The 20,919-nt window shown below is 42.4% G+C and overlaps 1 protein-coding gene across 1 annotated transcript in view; it reads right to left on the bottom strand.

Annotated features, from left to right (window-relative positions):
* The window catches only part of LOC129333191 (glutamate decarboxylase 1-like), a 47,069-nt gene that overhangs the window by 15,939 nt on the left and 10,211 nt on the right, over positions 1–20,919 (bottom strand). The window contains exons 2-9 of the mRNA XM_054984681.1: positions 18,824–18,958; positions 17,926–18,168; positions 16,118–16,208; positions 10,351–10,463; positions 7,490–7,605; positions 6,502–6,581; positions 3,946–4,000; positions 2,455–2,571 (exon numbers count right to left, since the gene is read on the bottom strand). Coding sequence (XP_054840656.1) covers positions 2,455–2,571; positions 3,946–4,000; positions 6,502–6,581; positions 7,490–7,605; positions 10,351–10,463; positions 16,118–16,208; positions 17,926–18,168; positions 18,824–18,958 — 950 coding nt within the window. The remainder of the gene's footprint in view (positions 1–2,454; positions 2,572–3,945; positions 4,001–6,501; positions 6,582–7,489; positions 7,606–10,350; positions 10,464–16,117; positions 16,209–17,925; positions 18,169–18,823; positions 18,959–20,919) is intronic.

Raw genomic sequence — 20,919 nt, 5'->3', positions numbered from 1 at the left:
TTTAAATGTCTCTTCCTGCACTGCGCAGCAGCAAGGAGAGGGAAATTTAAACCGCGACAGGCTGCACTCAGCTGCTTGTCAGGGTTTCCCCTGACAAGTGGCTGAGTCGGGGGTGAAGTGCCCCTGGGCTTAGATTGGGGTTTCAAGGGCAACAGGAGTTCATACAGAGTTCAGAAAGTCCGTGCCTACTGTTGCCAAGGGAATTGATTGAAAGGCGCCAGACTGTCTGGCTTGATGAACGGCTGATGAACACCACGAACAGGGCTTGGAATGAACACATGTTCATCGGGAATGGGGCCTCATGAACAGCTTGCTCACAAACAGCTGATCAGGCTGTTCATGGCTTTTTTTGTTTGTATTGCTGTTCGTGCCCACCTCTACTTAACACCAACTCAGAGAGGTTTACAAAGTGTCATTATTATCTCCACAACAAAACACCCTGTGAAGTGGGTGGGGCTGAGAGAGCTCCTAGAAGCTGTGACTGACCCAAAGTCACCCAGCTGACTTCAAGTGGAGGAGTGAGGAATCAAACTCAGTTCTCCAGATTAGAGTCCCGTGCTCATAACCATTACACCAAACTGGTTCTCAGAGTTGTAGCCTTCAACACTTTCAATGATCTCAAAAGAAATGATTTCAGAGATTATGACTCTGCTTAGGAGGGCCCCAAAATAGCCTTTAGTAGCCTTTAGAATGCCATCCTCTCAATCAGATGCTGGCTAGGGCTGGCTGAAAGCCCAAGTGTTTACTTGGGGTTCCGTGATGACAAGGTGGCCTTTTGCCTCCATGATCCCCAGGCTTCTTAGATGGCCATCCAAGAAGGACTCTGATATCTCACCTGATTCCCAGTCCTTGGCTACGGGCTCTGTACTATGGCGTGAGGTCTTGTGGTGACTGCACACACTGGTGGCCAGGCAGGTTGCTAAAGCAACACAAAATAGCATCCAAATGGTGCCCAAAGTCTCACACTAGTTGAGATGCTATTTCAGTTGCCATATAAACATTGGTTTGTGATGAGTCCGAGATGTATGTGCAGGCCACAGCAACTTCAGAATTGGATGTAGTGAGAAGCGTGGCTGCTAGACTCACAATGGGAGCAATTTGCAGTAATGGGGGCTGAGGCAGGACAATGGTGCATGGGAGGGTCTCCTTTTTCTGCTGGGCCACTGTGGTGAGTGGGGCGCTTGCAGCGGAGATGCTCACCCACATCATTGGGCCACAGCAGCGTATGGGAGGGGTACTCTGGCCAGTTCCTGTGCTAGACCTGGCTGTCCAATCCCAAGGGACCCTAGCTTGCTGGAGGTGGGGTGGCAGGGGGAGGGCCAATGGAAAAGGCTTCCCCAGATCCTTCTCACCCTTTTTTCAGGAGCACAAGGGGCAGCGTGATCTGCTCCTGCTTCTCCTCCCTCCCTCCTTTTCTCTAGGGCAACAGGATGCAAGTGTTTTTTTGTCAGAATTTTTCAGTGGGCAGTTTGGGGGCATTTGGCCATGTCATCCATTTTGGAGGTCCCCTTAAATGATCTTGCGGGGGAAGCCATGCGGGGACATGCCCAGCTTGGGAGCCATCATCTGGCAGTTTCACTCCGAGCTGGCAGGGGATCCATGGTATGCCCCGTACCCAGGTGGACATCACCATCTGCCATCCCATAGTTGACTCCCAGCAGGCAGTCTGGGAAATTTGCCATCAGATGACAGCCAGGTTGTTTGATACTTCAGTCCATGCACTATGCTGCACCAATGCACCGATGGCTGTAATCAATTAAATTTTGGTCAATTTTGCTCCAGTCTGGTGTGTCAATAATTCTTCATGACTCCTGCCTCACCTCACAGTCCTCTGAGGCCACAAGTATGGTGCAGTGTACTGAGTAAAAAAGTAGTAATTGAAGGGAAACATAAACAGTAAACTATCATATCTTTTTATCTTAGATAAGGATGTCATTTTGAAATATCAAAGAGATTTCATTTTGAAAATGTATTTGTGCCATATGAACAAATGCTAAAAACCACATTTCCTTTCCTCTACTTTACAGTGGATTCACCCTTATCTTTAGTCTCTATTCGTTTTAATCACGAATAACTTGATTTTCTAAGACATCGACCAATATCCTCATTTTCCAGTCATCCTAGCATATTCCTTTTCTGTTGTGAATAACAAAACAACTTCTTTCTAGTATCTATCCATTATGTTGGCTTTTCCACACCAGCTTGGCATCTTAAGTGCACAGAATTTTCCCCTCCCTTGTTTGCCAGCTGTTGCAAGTTCTCCCCCCCCCCCTGTTTTTTATGAACTGAAAAAATATGGGAAAGACTTGGAGAGAAAAAACACAGTAGAGCAAGGACAGCAAACGATACTATGTATAAAGGAAAAGAAAACCAATGCAGTTGAGAAGTCAAGCTGGAGCACGAACCTGGTTCAGAAAAGCTCAAAATCTATTTTCTTTTTTAAAAAGCTCTTACATCCACATGCATCCAGAGGTTATACTTCTCACAGATGTCAGCAATGTTGTCAAGAGGATCGAAAGCTCCATATACTGTTGTCCCAGCAGTGGCACTAACATACAATGGCACCTTTCCCTGAAAAACAATACAAGATGACAGAAGTGGTTTCAGTGTAGTGCCAATGTGGACTTGTCCTTTCACATGGAGGTCATTAGTTCCCATTGCTTCAAAGAATTTTACAAGTCATTCTCTTTGCCAGCAAGCACGACTGCAAGTTATAGTACTCAAGTAGAACATATTCCCAAAAATTGTCAATGTTTTAGAAAACCAAATTATACATCATTTGGCTTTCTTCTTTCTTTTTTCTTCCTATCCATGTTGTGCAATTTTTTAAAAAAGAAATGCAAATCAGTGCAATTCTAAGAAGAGTTACTCCAGTCTAAGCCCATTGATTGATATCTGCTAAAAATGTAACATTTTGATAATATATATCCTGCCTTTCTTCCACTGAATCCAATGCAGCACTTAAAATATGTGTACAAACAGATAAAGCAATCGGATCCAACCAGCTTTTCCACTTGTGAAAAAGAGAGGAGGGGGTCCTATCTGACCATTCCGAAGTATCTGCTGCAGATCATGGGAACTCCATGGAGAAAATTCACATGGGATGTAGGCTGGAGGGGAATTAGGTGAGATAGAGTGAAAAAGCTAGCCGGATTCAACTCTCTGAGTCTGATATAAATACATGCCACAGGGAGCTCCTGGTGTCTGCAGAATGCATGTGTATCAAAATAGTCATGGCTTCTTGGAATATCACATGAAGTTCCCCTTTTCTGTACACTTAATTAGAAGACCCAGCACTGGATAGATTTCACTATTCACACACTGCAGGCCATAGAAATGCTAAGAACTTGAAGATGACTTAATGGAACAATTTTTTTGATATTGTTCTCTTTTATTACATTTCTTCATGATGATAATCAGTGTGGGTGCCAAGATCTTGTGGGAGATCTCAGGTTAGTCAGATTAACGTCCCTTTAGCCTGAGCGATGGTGGGAGCTGCTCACCTTCTTCCCCATCAAAGGAAAAGAGCAGATGGCTGGACTGAAGGAGGATGAGGAGAAAAAGATGGAAGAACAGCATATGGCCATATGCAATGGTTGCTTCATCATCCTTTCTTCCATCCTTTTCCTCCAGTAGGTGAAATAGGAAGCAGAGAAGGAGACAAAATGGTGCCCACCCATGCTCCCTCTGGGGGGAAAAAGCAGCTTACACCTGGCCCAGTGATAACATCCAACACTTTCCTCCATTTCCAAATATCCGATGAGATCAAGTTTAGCTCAGTGTAGAAGCAAATTCCAAAAGAGCAACCATGTAAATAGCATCTTAAATATTAATAAATTTATTATACCATGAGGTTTTGGAGCCAAGAACCTGTTTTATCAGAGGTAGGAAGAGTTCTTGGAAGGTCCTACATAAAGCAATAAATAAATAAAACATAGCTCAAACCTGTCTTTTGACTTTTAGAATGGTTCTCTCCAGTTCAGATGGAATCATCTTCCCCCTGTTAAAAAGTTAAGAAAGGAGAAGCAATTGTTGCTCAGCATCATCATAAATAGTACATCTTTCCCAAACAGGGATGCCCTTGAATTTTGCACTTCAGTTGTTCTGACCCAAATGTCCCTCTTCCATTTTTGCTTCTCCTTTGTGCAAACTGAACCTGTGAGAAATTATTTTTGCACCATTTTTCTGTTTGCTCACGTCTGGACTTCTTGGGCATTGGACAGTTGAGCGAGCATCATTAACTGTATTTTTGTTGACTGTCGACAGATGTTTAATGCTTTATTAATGTTATTTATTTGGTTATTTCTTGATCTTATTTTTGGTTATCTGCCTTGGGTCCTGGGAGAAAAGAAAGAGTATAAATATTTTAAACACGTGGTAAGTAGGTTGGTTGCTATGATACACTGAAAGGATATAGATAGGTGAATTCTACGAAAGCCTACTAATAACACTTTAGTTAGTTAATTAACTAATTTTCATCATTTATACCCTGTCTTTCTCCCCAGTGGGGACCCAGACTGACATACATTGTTCTGCTCTTTTCACAACCCTATGAAGTAGTGAGTGACTGGCCAGAGGTCACCCATGAACTTCCACGGCAGGCTAGGGGTTCAGACCTGGATCTTCCCAGTTTTAACCACTACACCACATGAGCTAATTGAATTGTTTAAGAGTAAAACAAATTTGAAGGCAAGTAGGCGAAAAAGAATAGCTCTATTCACTTCCATCAAGTTTTTATCAGTTGCATTGCCATGTTCTTCCCCACCTCCCATTAACATCAAAACCAGATTCATGTTTTTGCATGTTTCGTCTGCACAGGTGTATTTTCCCCCCTTCATTCTACTTTTCCTCCTTCTTTATAGAAGAGCTGGAGAACAACACTAGACGCTACATAGCAGGTATGTATAATGGCACGCAAGAGAGGAAGCTGTGGATTTAGTGTGGAGAGGAGTGTTTAACTGTCTCTCCACAGCATGCTTTTACTCCTCAAGCTGCTTTTCCACCTATAGTGAAAATGAGGTCAGAGTAGCCATACTCCCCCCCACCCCCCCGCAGATGAGGAAACAATTTGAAGCCTGTGTGCAATTCTGAGCTGTGAAAGAACATGAGAAGAAAGGGTTAACTATACACACACTGCGTCTTCAATCAAATTTGCAGCCTCCTGAGGCTGCTTTTCTTTTTTAAAAGTCTACCAAAAATAATTTTAAAAACTTGCCTACTATGTAACATCCAGTTTGCCCTGCATTATTTTGTTTGTATAGTAAATTTGTGTCCTTGTGTATGTGCATTGATTTATGATACTATGAAGCTCATCCTAGTTGGATCTGCTAATTAATTTCAGTAGAAGTTATGCCTAGCTATTTCATCAGCCCAGAAGCAAGTAGGGTTGCCAGGTCCCCCTACCCTCCCGGCCGGAGGTGGGAGACTTGGTACTCATTTTTATGCCCAGTTTGGGCTGAATTGGGCCAGATCAGGCCACTGTGGAGCGCAGGAGCCATCCCGATTTTGGCCCAATTTGTACCCTATTCAGCCTATATCCAGCCTCCATGCTCCAAAGTGGCCCAATTTGACCCAAATCTGGCCGATTCAGGTTGAATCAGGCTGAATCTGGCCTGAACCGGGCTGCTGCTATGCACAGGAGCATGCTGAACCACCTGAGAGCGGGACCACAAGTGATGCCTGACACAGGTTGGACACTTGTCAGCTTCCCTCAAGTTTTGATGGGAAATGTAGGCATTCTGGTCTCGCAGCTTCGCTCTCTGACTGCTGTCCAATGGACTTTTCAACTGTCCCTTGTCCAACATTCCGCCAAGCTGCCTACATTTCCCATCAAAACTTGAGGGAAGCTGGCAAGTGTCCAACCTGTGTCAGGCATCACTTGTGGTCCCGCTCTGAGAGCATGCCCAGGAGGCGCATTCCCCTCTGCCAGCCAGGTAAGCAGTGGTGGGGGTGGAGGGTGGAAGCGGGGGATCTCCCATCCCTGGCGGGGGACTGGCAACCCTAGAAGCAAATTACTTATCAATCTCATCTAAAGATATCCCCTATTTCCCCCCTTTAACATTAGATCAAAAACATTTGGGGTATGCAGGCACATACAAGCTCTAGTTAATAAAAAACTACTTTAAATATAAGCCAACAATTTGAGGACAACTATTTAAATATATTTAGGAAATATTTGCAAGTTAATTTGGGAATGTAGAGGGATACAAGGACATGTACTGCGAGGGCCCCTTTACCTTAGTATGTAGAGTGTCTTTAAGCCATTTAGGGCTTTAATGAAAAGCCATTTAGGGCTTTTCTGAGAATAATAATATGTATACAATACACAAAGTGATTCAGATGTGCATTAGAAAAGCAGATAAGTGTCCCAAGCATGTAATGCTAGCTTATAAGAAGTCAAAGGTAAGGGTTTCCCTACAGCTTTTCAAATGAAATCAAGGAAATTATAGAAGGGAAGGGGGATGTAAAAGACTATTCATAGGAACTGGTTGCCGATCTTACCTTGCATCACACTTGACAGTGACAACATTATCTATCCCGATTCCAAGAACTGCAGCAGCCTTCTTTACTGAATAGTGGCTCTTAGATATTTAAGGATGGAAAAAATTAGATACAGGAAAGATTTCCAAATGGGCATTGCAGAAGGAGGATTGCTCTATAATCGTTCCTGTCTTAATAAAATACATCTTCTGCTTGACTCATACTGGGATTGAAACCATTTTAGTTTGATGACGTCAAAGGGATTGTAGCACGTTCATCTTACAAGATTTGGACTGGGTTGAAAATCAACCATGATGGAGCTGATCATTCTCAAACTCTATTTCTACAAGCAGCTGGAATCTGAACACTTCTCTAACTTCCATAATTGATTATACTCTTTTGTTCCGTAAAGGAATGTTTATTCAGCATCTGGGAATTATCACATCCCCTAGGGTGTATTGGATTATACAATAAAGCTCTAAACATACAAATAAGGGAGAGGGATATGGAAGACAAGTAAACTAGTTGGTGATGATGTCACAATTACTCAAAAATGCAAACGGGGACAGAGCATAGGATAGGCCTGTGCGTTACTGCTGTCACAATGGTGCAAAAGACACAAACAAGAAAGAAGGCTGAGCAAGAGAATGGGTCCAGAGGCAGCTTGTAGTCCGCAGCAGCCAAGTAAAACAGGAGTCCAGTGGCATATTAAAGAATTTATTTCCGCATAAGATTTCATGAGTCAGCTCATCTAGCTCATCTCATTTCATCAGATGGATTTGATGATGTGAGCTGACTCACAAACACTTTGTTCATTTTTATTTTACATATGCTCAGATTTCTTTGTACTGAGCAAAGAGAATCACCAAAAAAGACTTATTAGATTTAAATTGGCAGTACTAGTGGATAGCCATATCATGTCTCTCTACATGATCATTAGTTATTACCATGTATTACATTTCTATTTTCAAAAACTAACTACACAAGTTGACGGCCATTGCATACTTACATGTTCTGAAACAAACAAGGCAATATCTGGAAGGGCTGCCATGCCTTTGGTTTTAATTTCAGGAAAGCGTTTATAACGGGCCACTAAAACACTGTAAAGGTTTGATATGCTGCCCCCTGGAAAACAAAACAAAACTAAACTAAGCCATGCTTCCACTTGAATGGTAAACCCCTTCGAGAATGAAGGCTCCAACCTGTTATATCTGGCCCAGTGCAAAGGCCATGCTCTGGCTGTTTTCATGTAGAGAGCTCATTTTTTATTTACAAAATATTCACTACGATAGCTTCCAACAGATTCCAGCAACATTGATCAATTGACCTGGGCACTACTGCTTTTAAAAAGCTCACAGCTTGGTGACAGCTTTTTTTTAAGATGACCTCCAAGTGTGTGTGAAAGTGCTATCAAGTTGCAGTTGACTTAGTGACCCTGTAGGGTTTTCAAGGCAACAGACAAACTGGTGGCTTGCCATTGCCTGTCTCTGCATAGTGACTCTGGACTTCCTTGGTGCTCCCACCCAAGTACTAACCAAGGACAACCCTGCGTAGCTTCTGACATCTGATAAGATCAGGCTAGCCTGGGCCATCCCAGCAGGGTAGGGCCCCAAGAAGCAACCACAATGTCTGAAGTGTTTAGGGTAAGTGACCACCCACCAACATAATTTCACAACTTATTTATTTTTCATTCAGAGCTATATTCTGCTTGTAATGATTTTAAGTGTCTTTAAATGCTTGGTGCGGTACAAATGAAGAGTGGGGGTGAAAGAGAGGGATGAGTGAGTGAGCTGATTGGTTGATGACTGAAAGTGTGGGTGGAGTGACTGCAGTTTTCAGTTACTGAGGGCCAAGCTACACATGACGAATGACACTTGAACAGCAAGTGGATTGAGTGGAGGGCAAGTGAACAGGGAGAAATACACTTGCTGTTCAAGTGTCATTCGTCATGTGTAGCTTGGCCCTGAGTGGAGAGAAAAAGATTGAGGGCCAAGCTACACATGACGAATGACACTTGAACGGCAAGTGTATTTCTCCCTGTTCACTTGCCCTCCACTCAATCCACTTGCCGTTCAAGTGTCATTCGTCATGTGTAGCTTGGCCCTCAGTCTGGGCAATGCAGGCAACCTGTGTGGAAGTCTGAGGGGACTTTAAGAACTGAGAGCTATCTTTGAAACCATCAAGCTTAAATACTAGAGTGAAACTGATATACTTCTTGTAAAAATAAAAGTTTATTTTTGTTTGGTTTTTTCATTCCTATATAACCCATTCCTACCTCAGGGCCACATAGTCCCACAAAGGAGCCTGATGATTGGGCATGTTATTAAAAGGAAATTTAAATTACTTATTTTGGAATATAATTCCTGGTGGCAGAGGGTTAAAGAAACTGAAAAAGAAAGAGGGCCGTAACTCTGCTTTTCTCCCCAATGGGACCTCAAACACGTTACAACATTCTTTCTCCTCCTCCATTTTATCCTCACACAGCAAGCACCCTGTGAGGTTGGTTAGGTTAGTGTATGACTGGCCCAAGGTCACCAAGAAAGCTTCTATAGCAGAATGGTGATTTGGACGCTAGTCTCTTAGATACTAAACTAACACTCTAATCGCTATACAAAGCTGGATTACTTGCTATGGTACTCCAGTGTTATTGGTCTGATACTGCACAATGAGGCCATACCACCATAATTAAAGTTTCCAAATGTTATTGGAACACAGTTTGGTCTTAGTTGTATGGATGACTGTCAGCTGGTGAGGCCTGATGAAGTGAACAAGTTGTAGTCCTCCGCATGTAGTCTTAATCTTTGCCCCTCATAGCTAATCGTATCACACAGGGCTGGATAGGTGGACTGGGTCCTGGAACTAATAATTGCCTCTCTGTGGAAGGGTGTAGTTCTGACCACTTTGAAAGAGGTGGTTGTGAGACACTCCCCCAAGGAAGGCATCCCTGGACCCAAATAACCAGTGGCTAATATTCCATTCATGGGCAAGATGCTTGTGTGGATGGTGGATATATACCTGCAGGTGATCTTGGAGGAGAGAGATTATCTAGACCCATTTCAAACTTGATTCAGGCCTGGCTTGGGGATCAAAACAGCCTAGATCACCTTGACTAATGACCTTTGCCAGGAAAGTGACAGAGGAGATGCATCCTTGTTGATTCTCCTAGACCTCTTAGTGCCTTTCAATAACATCACCCAGCTTCTGGAGCGGCTGGCTGGGCTGGGAGTATGGGGCACCATGCTTTGGTGGTTCCACTCTTACTTGACCAACTTGACTTCCAGAAGATGATGCTGGAGGACTGTTGCTTAGCCTTATACCATTTATGCTATGGGCTCCCTCTGGATTCCATCTTATCCCCCATGCTATTTAACATCCCCATGAAACCAGGGGGAGAGGTCAATCGAGGATTTCGAGTGAGGTGCCACTAATATGCAGATGACACCTAGCTCTATTTCTCCTTAATGACTGAGCTGGGGGGTGGGGAATTCTTCTGAATAGATGCCTGGAGAAGGTAATGGGATGGATAAGGGCCAACAAACTGAGGATCAGTCCAGAGAAGACTGAGGTGCTGTTGGTCAGTGGAAAAACTGCTCTGGGACTGTGGAGCCAGCCTGTCTAGATCTTGACCTATGTTTGAAGGCTCAGGCCTCATCCATTGCATATAGTTCCTTTTATCAGTTCCAGTTGGTTTGCTAGCTATGGCTATTCCTCAAAAATATAATCTGGCCATTTACAATTATTTGGGCCAATGATTTGATGAGACTACAGTCATATTAATTTTCAGATTTTTAAAGTGTCAACAATGAACCTACATCAGTTCTAAAGTTGAGTAAGTCTCATCAGGGTGAATAATAATTTTGATCCACTTACCAGGAGAAAAGACACCATCTGCTTTACATTCTCCCCATCCTATAATTTCATGCATTTTTTTAAGTAAGATCTCTTCCATCACAATGAATACTGGAGCAATTTCAAATGTAAACCTAATAAATATTTTAAAGACATTGACATGTTATAGCCCAATATTTTTGAGGCAGAAAGGAATTCATAAAAATAACTTGATAAAAGAGATTGATCTTTACTAAAGATGGGCATGAACCAGGAAAATTCCGAACTGTGGGGTTGTGGTTCGTCATGTTTCACGAACCACGAACTTCCACAAACTTGCCCTGGTTCGTGAACCGGTTCATTTGGTTTGTGAAAACATCACTTCTGGGGTCAGCAGAAGGTCTGCAGAAAGCCATCCCCCCCTGTTACCTGGGAAACTTATTGATTGGTGCCAGGCTGTCTGCAGTGATGAACCAAAATATGAACCAAATGAATTGGGCTAAAATTTGTCATGGTTCATGAGAAATGAGCTTCCACGAACCACTGATTCATGAACCAAGAGCCAGTCCAGTTTGTGATGAACTTCGGTTTGTATTTCGGTTTGTACCCACCTCTAATCTTCACCATAAGCAGTGGAGATGTGCACTCAGTAACAGATTTCTGCATGCACAAATGTCATGAATGTAGCAAGACTGCATCACTAAATCTGTATCAAATGCTCATGAAAGACCCAGGAAATTGATATTGATGACGTAAAGGTGCAAGTCCCTAGGAAGTTTGGAGATGGTAGGGACTGGCTATGGAATATGTGGCAAGAGAATGCTCTGTGGATCTTCAAAGGGGCTATTAGATACAACTTCGCTATTGATGCACAAGGGATGTACACAAGCCATAGAACCTTTCACCAACTTCACTTTCTATATCAGCTGTATCCACCTCGATGAGAGAAGAGCTCCATTCAGAATTGTTCATCATTACTAAACTGCATTATACTGTGAAAAGTGTTAGGAAAATTCAATGGGTCTTGCTAAGCTGGCCAGGCTATTAACCCCGGTACTTAACGACCTGCACTGGCTCCCAGATTGTTTCTGGGGACAATGCAAAGTGGTGTTTTTAAAACCCATAAAGCCCTAAATGGTCTGGGATTAAAGCAACTAATATAAATGTGGCACTTGCCAAGATCATTTTTTTTATTTCTAAAAAGTTTGAGTTAGGCTGAACCTGCAAGGATATCATCACCAACACACATCATACTAACAGAATATGTAAGCAATAGAAAAAAATCTTTAAAATAAAAACAATAATCGATCAGGGGCTGATAACAAATGTAAGGTGTGTTCCTGATAAATGGCATCCGTAGAGTCATTTTGGTTGGAACAAGACTAAATTCTCCAGTGGCAGAATGAAATATCCTGTTTTCCTCCTGCCACTGCAGCCCGCAGAGTGCCACGAAATGCTGCTCCTGGGGGACAGGGGAGCCAAAAGAATGGCACAAGAGGGTTCCGCAGTGGGAAGGTGGAATTGGTGGAAATTCCCCATCTAGTCTGGATTCAGCCCATTGGTTTCAACCTGACAGACTCTTCTCATTTCAGAAGTGAGCCTGAAGCGACCCACAACTGGAATAAATGATCAACAATAGGGATCAGTGGCGACCTTCTTTGTGCCAAGGAATACTGAAGACTAGACCGGAACCTCCTCTCATGGCCAAACAGAGTTACAAGCCAGAGTTTCTACCAGGGTCCCAAACACAGTCATTTATAAATCCAAGTAAAATAGTTTAGGATTGTCCTCTTTTTTTTGGTATTAAAAAAAGAGCCCAGGACTCATGATGGAGGCCTGCAGCGAAGGCAACAGGGCAGCTTATATACTTCGTCAAACTCGCAGGTGACATAATCATTAGGTGCAGCAAAGTATATTGTCTGCCCCGTCGCCTTCTCTGCAGTCCACCTTTTTTGTGAAGATGGCAGGTGGGACTGTAGAGAAGGCGACAGGGCACACAATATATTCTTCCAAGCTTTCTCTGCAGTCCCATCTGCCACCTTCTCAGATGGCCTGTGTGAAGAGGTCAGCCAGAAAGAGGTGCTGGTATTCCGTACCAAAAAAAGCCCTGATTTAGGACGTTCTGCTAGACCTGCTAAAATTCCCTTTTGGGCAGGCTTCTAAAATACTCCAATTGAACATCAGATCTGGTAGGTTAACTCAGTGTTGTAACTGCAACATGGTGAGGTGCCTAAATTATTATTATACCCACCCACTCCTAAACTGACAGACGGTTTCAAATATCATATAATTCAGTTTTGTCCTTATAGTTAAAGCAGTCCATCTAATCTATACATCTCTGAGAAACTTAGATAATTTTTTCTACATGGGCTAAAACTAGGACTGCAAAAGAAAGCCTCAAAGAATAAGTTCACCTATTGACAAAATTAAAGCGTACTAACAAATGCTTTCTATTGAACAAAACCAAATGAATAACAAGATGGAAAAATATTCTGCTGCTATCTCACATCAGAGGCATGAATCACCCAGCTTGTCACAGACAGCTTCGCCCAAGAAAAGATGAGTGTTCATCAGGCTCATCAGTAAACAAAGATTACTGTACAACACAATTCTACAGTAAATGCACAATGGGAGCCTAGCCCAAAGGCTGTTTAATTAGTCTTCTCTTTCCTTTGATTAAAATCTTCTTTTGATCATGCTGCACCTTGTCCACATACTTTTTGTCCTTTTATCCTTCCTATGGCACAGCTGTAGTTTACATTCATTCATGGAGCAGCGGTATTAATTAACTGCCAGTGCCTTAAAGGTTTGAGTTCTCAGAGCCAAGCTGCAAGTGATGCCTGACACAGGTTGGACACTTGTCAGCTTCCCTCAGGTTTTGATGGGAAATGTAGGCATCCTGGTCTTGCAGCTGTAACGGAGAGCCAAGCTGTAAAACCAGGACGCCTACATTTCCCATCAAAACTTGAGGTAAACTGACAAGCGTCCAACCTGTGTAAGGCGTCACTTGTAGCTTGGCTCTCAGTTAAAGAGAAATGCTGTAGCATTCCCCACAATGCTCCATTTCCCCCCAAAGTGCACGCCCATATGCAGGCCACAACATATTATTAATAAGAAGAGACAGTGTGGTTTAGTAGTTAGAGTGTTAGACGTGGATCTGGGAGACCCAAGTTCAAATCCCCACTCTGTGATGGAAGCTCGCTGGGTGATTTTGTTAGTCATACACACTCAGCCTAACCTACCTCACAGGGTTGTTGTGAGGATAAAGTGGAAGAGAAGAAAATGTAAGCTGCTTTGGGAACCCATTGGGAAGAATGACGGGGTATAAATGAAATAAATTTTTAAAATACATAAATAAAACAATGCCCAACCATCCTACTAGCCATGTATTGGGGGCAGGGCTTGACAACTCTAGCCAAGCAGCAAATATAGGGGTTTGGCAAAGGTGATTCTTGGGTGACTGGTTATGAAACTCTCTTGAACTTCGAAGCATTTACCATGTGGAATGGGGGCTATCCTCTGAAAGACACAGATCCAAAGTTCTGCTGGGCATGTGGAAGTGTTTGAGCTCTTCTCAAAATCTTGGCCTCTGTTTTACTAAGTAAAAATAGCTCTCACCTTATTCCAAACTGTCAGAATCAAAGGGCTGGATCTTATCATTTTTTCTCCTGGTGGAAAAGGGAGGAGAGGTGTGATTTGGCCCGAGAAAAGTTATGCTGGGTGATCATGGACCTAAGCCATATGGCACAAGGCTGTACTGAATTAGGTGAATTGGGTGAATTAGGTAAGGTAAGAGTTTGCTGGATCCGACCCAAGGCTGCAGTTCCAAGTGATTCATTCTGATTATTTAATTATACAACTGTTTAAGTAGTAAAATGAGGCAGTAGAGTCCTGAGGGTTTTAGAATGAATGGAGAAATTTTCCGATGAAGAAATTTTCCCCTAGATTAATTTTTAAAATATTCTGCAAGGAGAGAGCTAGCCCAAAAGGATATGGGACAAGATAAGAACTTTCTCCCTGACATTCTAGGATTTAATTTAAAAACCTGCAGTGATTTTTATTCATAAGAAGAAACAATTTACAACGGCAACCCTATATGAAATGGTACTATTCACTATACCACCTATGCTACCTCATTCTTCTGCATATTCAGGTAAGGCCTTTTCTAATACTGGGTATATCTAATAGTCCCCCTTAAGGAAGAAAGACATCAGGAAATCCAATAATCAGTTTGGGTTAAATCCAGCCAACTTTTTCATCCAATCTCATCTAATTTTCCTCCTTAGTACAGCCCCTGTTCCACCTGGTTTTTGTCCATGCAGGTCCCATGATCTCAAGCATACCTTTTTTAGTGGTCAAAGGGGACCATTTTCACCCCAGTGGAAAAGCAGGTTGGATCCAACCCTCTTTGAGTAAACCTCCTTGTGCTTATTGGTTTTGCCATTCCTCTCTTTTGCTGCTCAGTGTGGCAGCCTTCCTTCCATTTGGAGGTTCATCTCATTGCCAGAAAGGAAGAATAAACATAGTGGTCTCTATGAGACAATTAGGTATAAAATATAAAACCACAGACCCTTATAGTCATATTAAATGAGACTGGTGGTAATCACTAGGTTTTTTCAGTGAATACCTTTGCCTGCTTTGATGCTGAGATATTATGTACCATATCATTGAGGAATATTAATGCTATTTCATTATGTACCCTTTAAAAATCAAAGATTCTGCTGAAGAAAAATTCCATTCTGAAAAATCAGTGTCTAATTCTAAAAGCTTTTGAAAATCTGGCCTTTGATGTAGTCTAAATTTAGTCAATAAGAGCAATCTTTGTTCCAAACTCATTACTGGACATTTAAGACAGCAGAATAAAAGGTTTCCGGTTCTTGGAATTTTCCATAAAAACTCAGCACAGACATAATTTTGCTCATATTTTACATTATCAACAGCATCCCTATTGACTCGGGCTGACTGAATTTCTACAGACACTTTTCCATTCATCCTTTATAGATTTTTATACAATACTTTGTTCTGTTAAAATTTCACCCTGAAGATTTAGTTTGCTGTTCACGTGAATAGTAGCAAGAAGCTTGAACATATGTGATCAGACTATGGAGACAAAAATTTTGCTCATTTACAATATTAAAGAATAGCTCTATATGAGTAGACTCAGAGTGCAATCCTTTGCAATTACTCCAACCCAAGTCCATTCAGGCCAATAGGCTTAAAATGGATTGACTTTTTCAGTTTAACTGTATGTGAACACTTCAAATTGTTTTCTGCAGATGTTGCCAACAAATGAATAATAATGCTAATAACACGCACTCAGAGCAGTTTACAAAATATGTTATTATGATTCCCACAACAACAATCACCTTGTGAAGTGGATGAGGCTGAGAGAGCTCTGGAAGAGCTGTGACTGACCTAAGGTCACCCAGCAAGCTTCAAGTGGAGGAGTGGGGAATCAAATCCGGTTCTCCAGATTAGAGTCCTGCCGCTCTTAACCACTACACTTAACCACTACACCAAATTAAAGTGAGTTTAAAAGGGTGCAACTGTGTAGGATTGTACAATTAATCTACAAAAGTGTTCAGAATTTTTAACTTGAAGTTGAGGAGTTTGATTAATTAAAACAAATGAGAATTAATCTACTTTTAACATTCTTAGGGTTTTTCTTCCAAACAAGCAGGAGGAAGAAAACTTGAACATGGCTTTCTCAGCCTTGCCAGAATTCTCTCTCATCTCACAAAGAAATTAAAACACAGTTTGATATGTTGTTGTTAACTGAACTGAAAAATTTAAGATTTAAAATACATACATGTTGGTATTTGCTGTAGCTGTTAGCCATTCCCCAGCAAGTCCGATAATGTCAAGGCCACTAGAGAGTTGGTTGAAATAACGTGGATGTCCTTTAAAAATAACATTAAAAAATCCCTCTATTACTGGTCAGTTTGGGAATAATGTTTTTAAAAAGAAATGCATTAGCGTTCAACAATGTGGACAACTAAAAATGCCAGTCTGCAAGGAAATGGGTAGGAAAAGAATTCATGACTTAGCCCAGGGGTGGATGTAGACATCATTTGCTCATCTGTCATTTAGCACCCATGAAAACATGAGATCAAGAATGAAAGCCAATGAAAAAGTGACGTCAGTAGCTTAAATCATTAGAGGTCCAACATCAAAAGCTTTCAACAAGGATGGACTGGACATTGAACTTATAGGGAAATTTTCTGGAGGGCTGATGCCCTAGAGGTCCACTGGTTGCAAGGAGCAAGTGGAGTGAAGCCCCAGCTATTCTGCCAATACTCTAGGGGCGACTTGTCAGGGACCCTTTGTTAGTAATGATGACTGGTGTCAGTTCACCAATTGCCTCCTCCTGCACTGCTGCCAGTTCGCAAAGGAGGCAATAGGTGAACCTCCTGTAAGTGCAGGCTTGTATCATCACAAGGGCCATTCGGTTTAGCTTGCCCCAGTACCATTTTCACTTGCTACTCCATTTCTGTTTTGCAAATAACATTGCAATTTCAAAAAGAAGTTATGCATTCCTTCCCCCCCATAAGTATGTAGTTGAAGGAAGTTGGGAGTTAGAGACAGACAGGTTGTGTTCTAGATCCATGCTGGGTTTATGAGTGAGTGAGTGAGTGAGTGAGTGAGTGAGTGAGTGAGTGAGTGAGTGAGTGAGTGAGTGAGTGAGTGAGTGAGTGAGTGAGTGAAGGGGGTTGACTTCATAAATCCTCTGAGGGCCAAGCTACACATGACGAATGACACTTGAACGGCAAGTGGATTGATAGGAGGGCAAGTGAACAGGGAGAAATACACTTGCTGTTCAAGTGTCATTTGTCATGTGTAGCTTGGCCCTCAGTGTGCCCAGAGTGATATGTGCATAGCTTTGTCTGTTATAAAATATACACACAGGAACCTTGCGGAAGCTGAAAGACCAATATATTTATGGCTCTGGGCATTTCTCACCTGCTATGGAGGTTAATCAGAAAAATTATGGAAACAGTGTTATTATCACCTGTTACTTCTGTCATAAATGGTCTCTATTTGAGTACATCTGAATTTAGCTAGAAATTAGGTAGCCTGTATTTACCACTTGCATTTTATGTACTTTTTACCTCACTGTCAATTTGGGGGGGGGGACTACTCGTTCTTTGCCAATTGATGATACATTTAATGCATCTAATAAAGTGGGCTCTAGTCTAAGACCGCTTATACTAGAGGAAACCTATTAGGTTCATATCATAAACCTCCCTTCCACTTGCACAGCACAGTTGCGCACTGCAAAGAGTGAAACACTTTCTGTTCATACAAAAGACAGACTCTTGCGTGAGCAGAAAGTGCCTAGTGCTGAAGGAACAAATGCCACAAAGAAGGGTTGCAACTGGAACCAATGTACGTAATCCAAGCCTTAGCCTTTAGAGCACCACAACACTCTTTTTTGTTCTGTAGAATAGAAGTATAGTTACATGCTTCTCAACCATGCAAATAGAATCAGTGGTTGACTGAAAGTGAGAACTGGTCATATGCCTGTTCTGAAGGTAGAAAGCTTGGAAACCATAGTATTATTCTGTAAAGTTAACATATCATGGAACAAAGTTACATCCCACATAGCAATGCTATTACCTGTCTTAACTCCATATTTTAAGGTATCCCTACAGTCAACGAGTATTTGCTCCAATGGCTGTGGCTGATCAGAGAGCTCCACGTTGAAGCCTTCCAGGCCTTCCAAAAGCTGGTGAGGATGATGGAAATCCAGCACTTTACTCTTTCCATCATAGGTCTTTTTGATGTAGCTCAGAAGAATATCCACTACTTCATGAAGGAAATGTTCTGTGAACTCCTCACCATTCCTAGCAGGAAGCAACTCTGGGGGTGAGGTGTTGGGGGGAGAGAAAATCCAAAGAAAACATATAGTAATGAAATCCGTACAGGAGGAGAAAGGCTTTGGTCAGATTGCCAGAGGACAGCTCCAGGTAGGAGCTGTGGGTGCATGACAAAGCACTAGTTTTTTCATACAGAAAGGCTCAGGTTTAAGTTCTAGTGTTTTCAGTTAAACGTTGTAAACAGTGGCAGGAAAGACCTTTCTTTAATGAAGACCCTGAAGAAACGCTACCAAGCTTCTAAAATCCAGAAGGCTGGGCTCAGTAAGCAAAGAATTCTGCACAGCTAGAACTACCACTGAGAAATGTTCTCTTTGAAGTTACCACGTTAACTTATAAATCCAGAAGGCATCTGCTGACATATACATAGAGAAGGATAGAGAGAAGGGAAATGTACCCAGTGTCTCCACAGAAAGAGAAATTCCTCTCCTCTCTTCTGAAGTCTGTGGCCTGCTTCAGATGTTACCAGAATTAGCAATGAGCCAACTGGATAAATGCCTCATTGTTCCACTTTTTGAATTAAAAAGCCCAGAAGAAAACTCACATGGGAAGAGACTCAAAAGCTGTACAAACAAATCTGAAGTTTGTAGATCTCCTGTCTCCCCTGCTAAAATATTAATAAAATAAAATATTAAATTTACCTGACTCATAGATGTTTGAGAAATTTGTCACAAAGCTCTCGATGGTAGAACCTTTATCTCGCTCCTCACTTTCTCCCTGGAGGCAAGAAAGTTGCTTTTGTCTCATCTGGGGAGGTTCCATATGATCTTGTTCATCTGAGAAAAGCACCATCAGAGTAATTCTAAAAGATCAGTGTCCTAATAATAAGCAAGCCTGTTAAAAGTAGCTATGCCACATCAGAACTATCACCCACTTAGGGTGAAGATACTACATCAGGAATCTTTACCCACAGTGGGAACTTTGCAATTTAAATAATAGATTCAAGCAAGGACGTTCAATCATCTACCCGCACAGTTTGCTGCCTACTCGCAAGTTATGGAGAAAGTTCAGCTATATCTCAACATATTTGATTTATTATGGAAGAAAAATGGCAGTTTATGAGCAACTAAGCACTGTTGGGGTGCAGATGCATCCTTCCCAACTCCTTGTGGTCAATGTGTCCTTTGAGGTGATGGCAGAGGATGCATTGACCACCTAAGGTGGAGTGAGATAGGTTGAGGAGGATGCAACTGCAACCACAACAGTGTTTAGTTAGCCATCTTTCTTCCATAATCAAACATATTTCTTCCGTAACTCCAAAAGTTTAAGAGACATTGTTAAAAGCAAAGAAACTAAAAATAATATTTTGATAGGAGACTTGTTAGTTAAGTGGTGTCTCTGTCTGTGCTCCCCACTCACTAGGGGTGCCATTTGCTTGCCACCAGCAGAGGAACCTCGACCGGCATTCCGTTGTCCTCCATTGGCACTCAGTGGAGTGGTGGTGGGGAAATGGGGGGGAAATGGTGTTGTGCAATGCCCCTGTTATGATTTGCTGTTTTTTTAAAAAAAATGTTTTAAACCTTGCCTTGGATGTTTAATTCAGCTCCTCCTTGTGTTACCTTAATCTTATACCTCAGGAGAGTTCTGGTCACAACTAGAGATGGGCACGAATGTAAATATGACCCAAAAAAACCCATGAACCAGGCCGGTTTGGGGTTCACGAACCAGGGTTCGTGGAAGCTCCTTTTCACAGAACTTCCATGAACTGTATACTGGTTCATTGGGTCGTATTTACAGGGCCAGTTTAAATGGCCATTTCCCCAAGGAAATGGCTATTTAAACTGCCCCTTTAAGGGACTTGCAAGGACAGGTCCCTTTAAACTACCCAAACCCCAGCCCCCCTACCCCCCACCCCCACCCCACCCCCACACTTACCTTCCCCTCGGCGCGGCATCCTTCCTCTCCTCCTGAGAGGGGCAGGAACACCATTTTCAGCCTCCTCTGCCACCCTGGGGGGCCACAGGGCAGCGGAAGAGGCTGAAAACAGCCTTCTTGCCCCTCCCAGAATGAGAGGAAGGACACCACGCCACAGGGGAAGGTAAGTGTGGGGTTGGGGCTGGGGCTGGGAGGTGGGGGGTAGGGGGTAGGGGGGCTGGGTTTGGGGCAGTTTAAAGGGTCCTGCCACTGGCAGATCCCTTTAAACTATCAGCTGGCAGGCAGTGAGGGGGGATCCCCCCTGCCGCCTGCCAGCTGATAGTTTAAAAGGACCTGCCACTTGCAAGGCAGGAAAGAGCCCTTTAAACTGTTAAATGCCCCTTTCCCTGCCACTGTTAAGGCCAGAAAGGGGCATTTAAACCCCATGAACCATGAATTGGTTCGTAACTGGTCCAGTTCCATGGTTCGTGGTTCATGAAACCCACGAACTACAAACCTCCTGGTTTGTTTTTTTTGTTCCATGCCCATCTCTAGTCACAACCCACACTCTTCTTATTTCAATTCACACAGAGCTTCATGTGTTCTCTACTTTAGCCATTTTTTTACCTTGAGAACACCTTCCTTTTGTCTTTGTGTAACCTCTATATTGCTGTCTCCCTGACTCCCTCAAAAGGTTTTTACTGCTAGCAAAGTCTTTGTAGGTGGTAGTTTGACCTCATGAGGAAGACTGTGAGGAACAAAATGATCATTTTTTCACAAACAAAAGTGGAATTTATTTATAAGTGCATAAGCATAACGGTTGCTGAGTTTAGCTAAGCTTCTTAAGCTTAGTAGTTTCACAAATAATTATCTCTTCTTAAAC

The sequence above is a fragment of the Eublepharis macularius genome, chromosome 7 (genome assembly GCF_028583425.1).
Source record: "Eublepharis macularius isolate TG4126 chromosome 7, MPM_Emac_v1.0, whole genome shotgun sequence".
NCBI classification, from domain to species: domain Eukaryota; kingdom Metazoa; phylum Chordata; class Lepidosauria; order Squamata; family Eublepharidae; genus Eublepharis; species Eublepharis macularius.
Note: the sequence above shows the minus strand (reverse complement) of the source record. Positions and strands in the feature narration are given on the sequence as shown.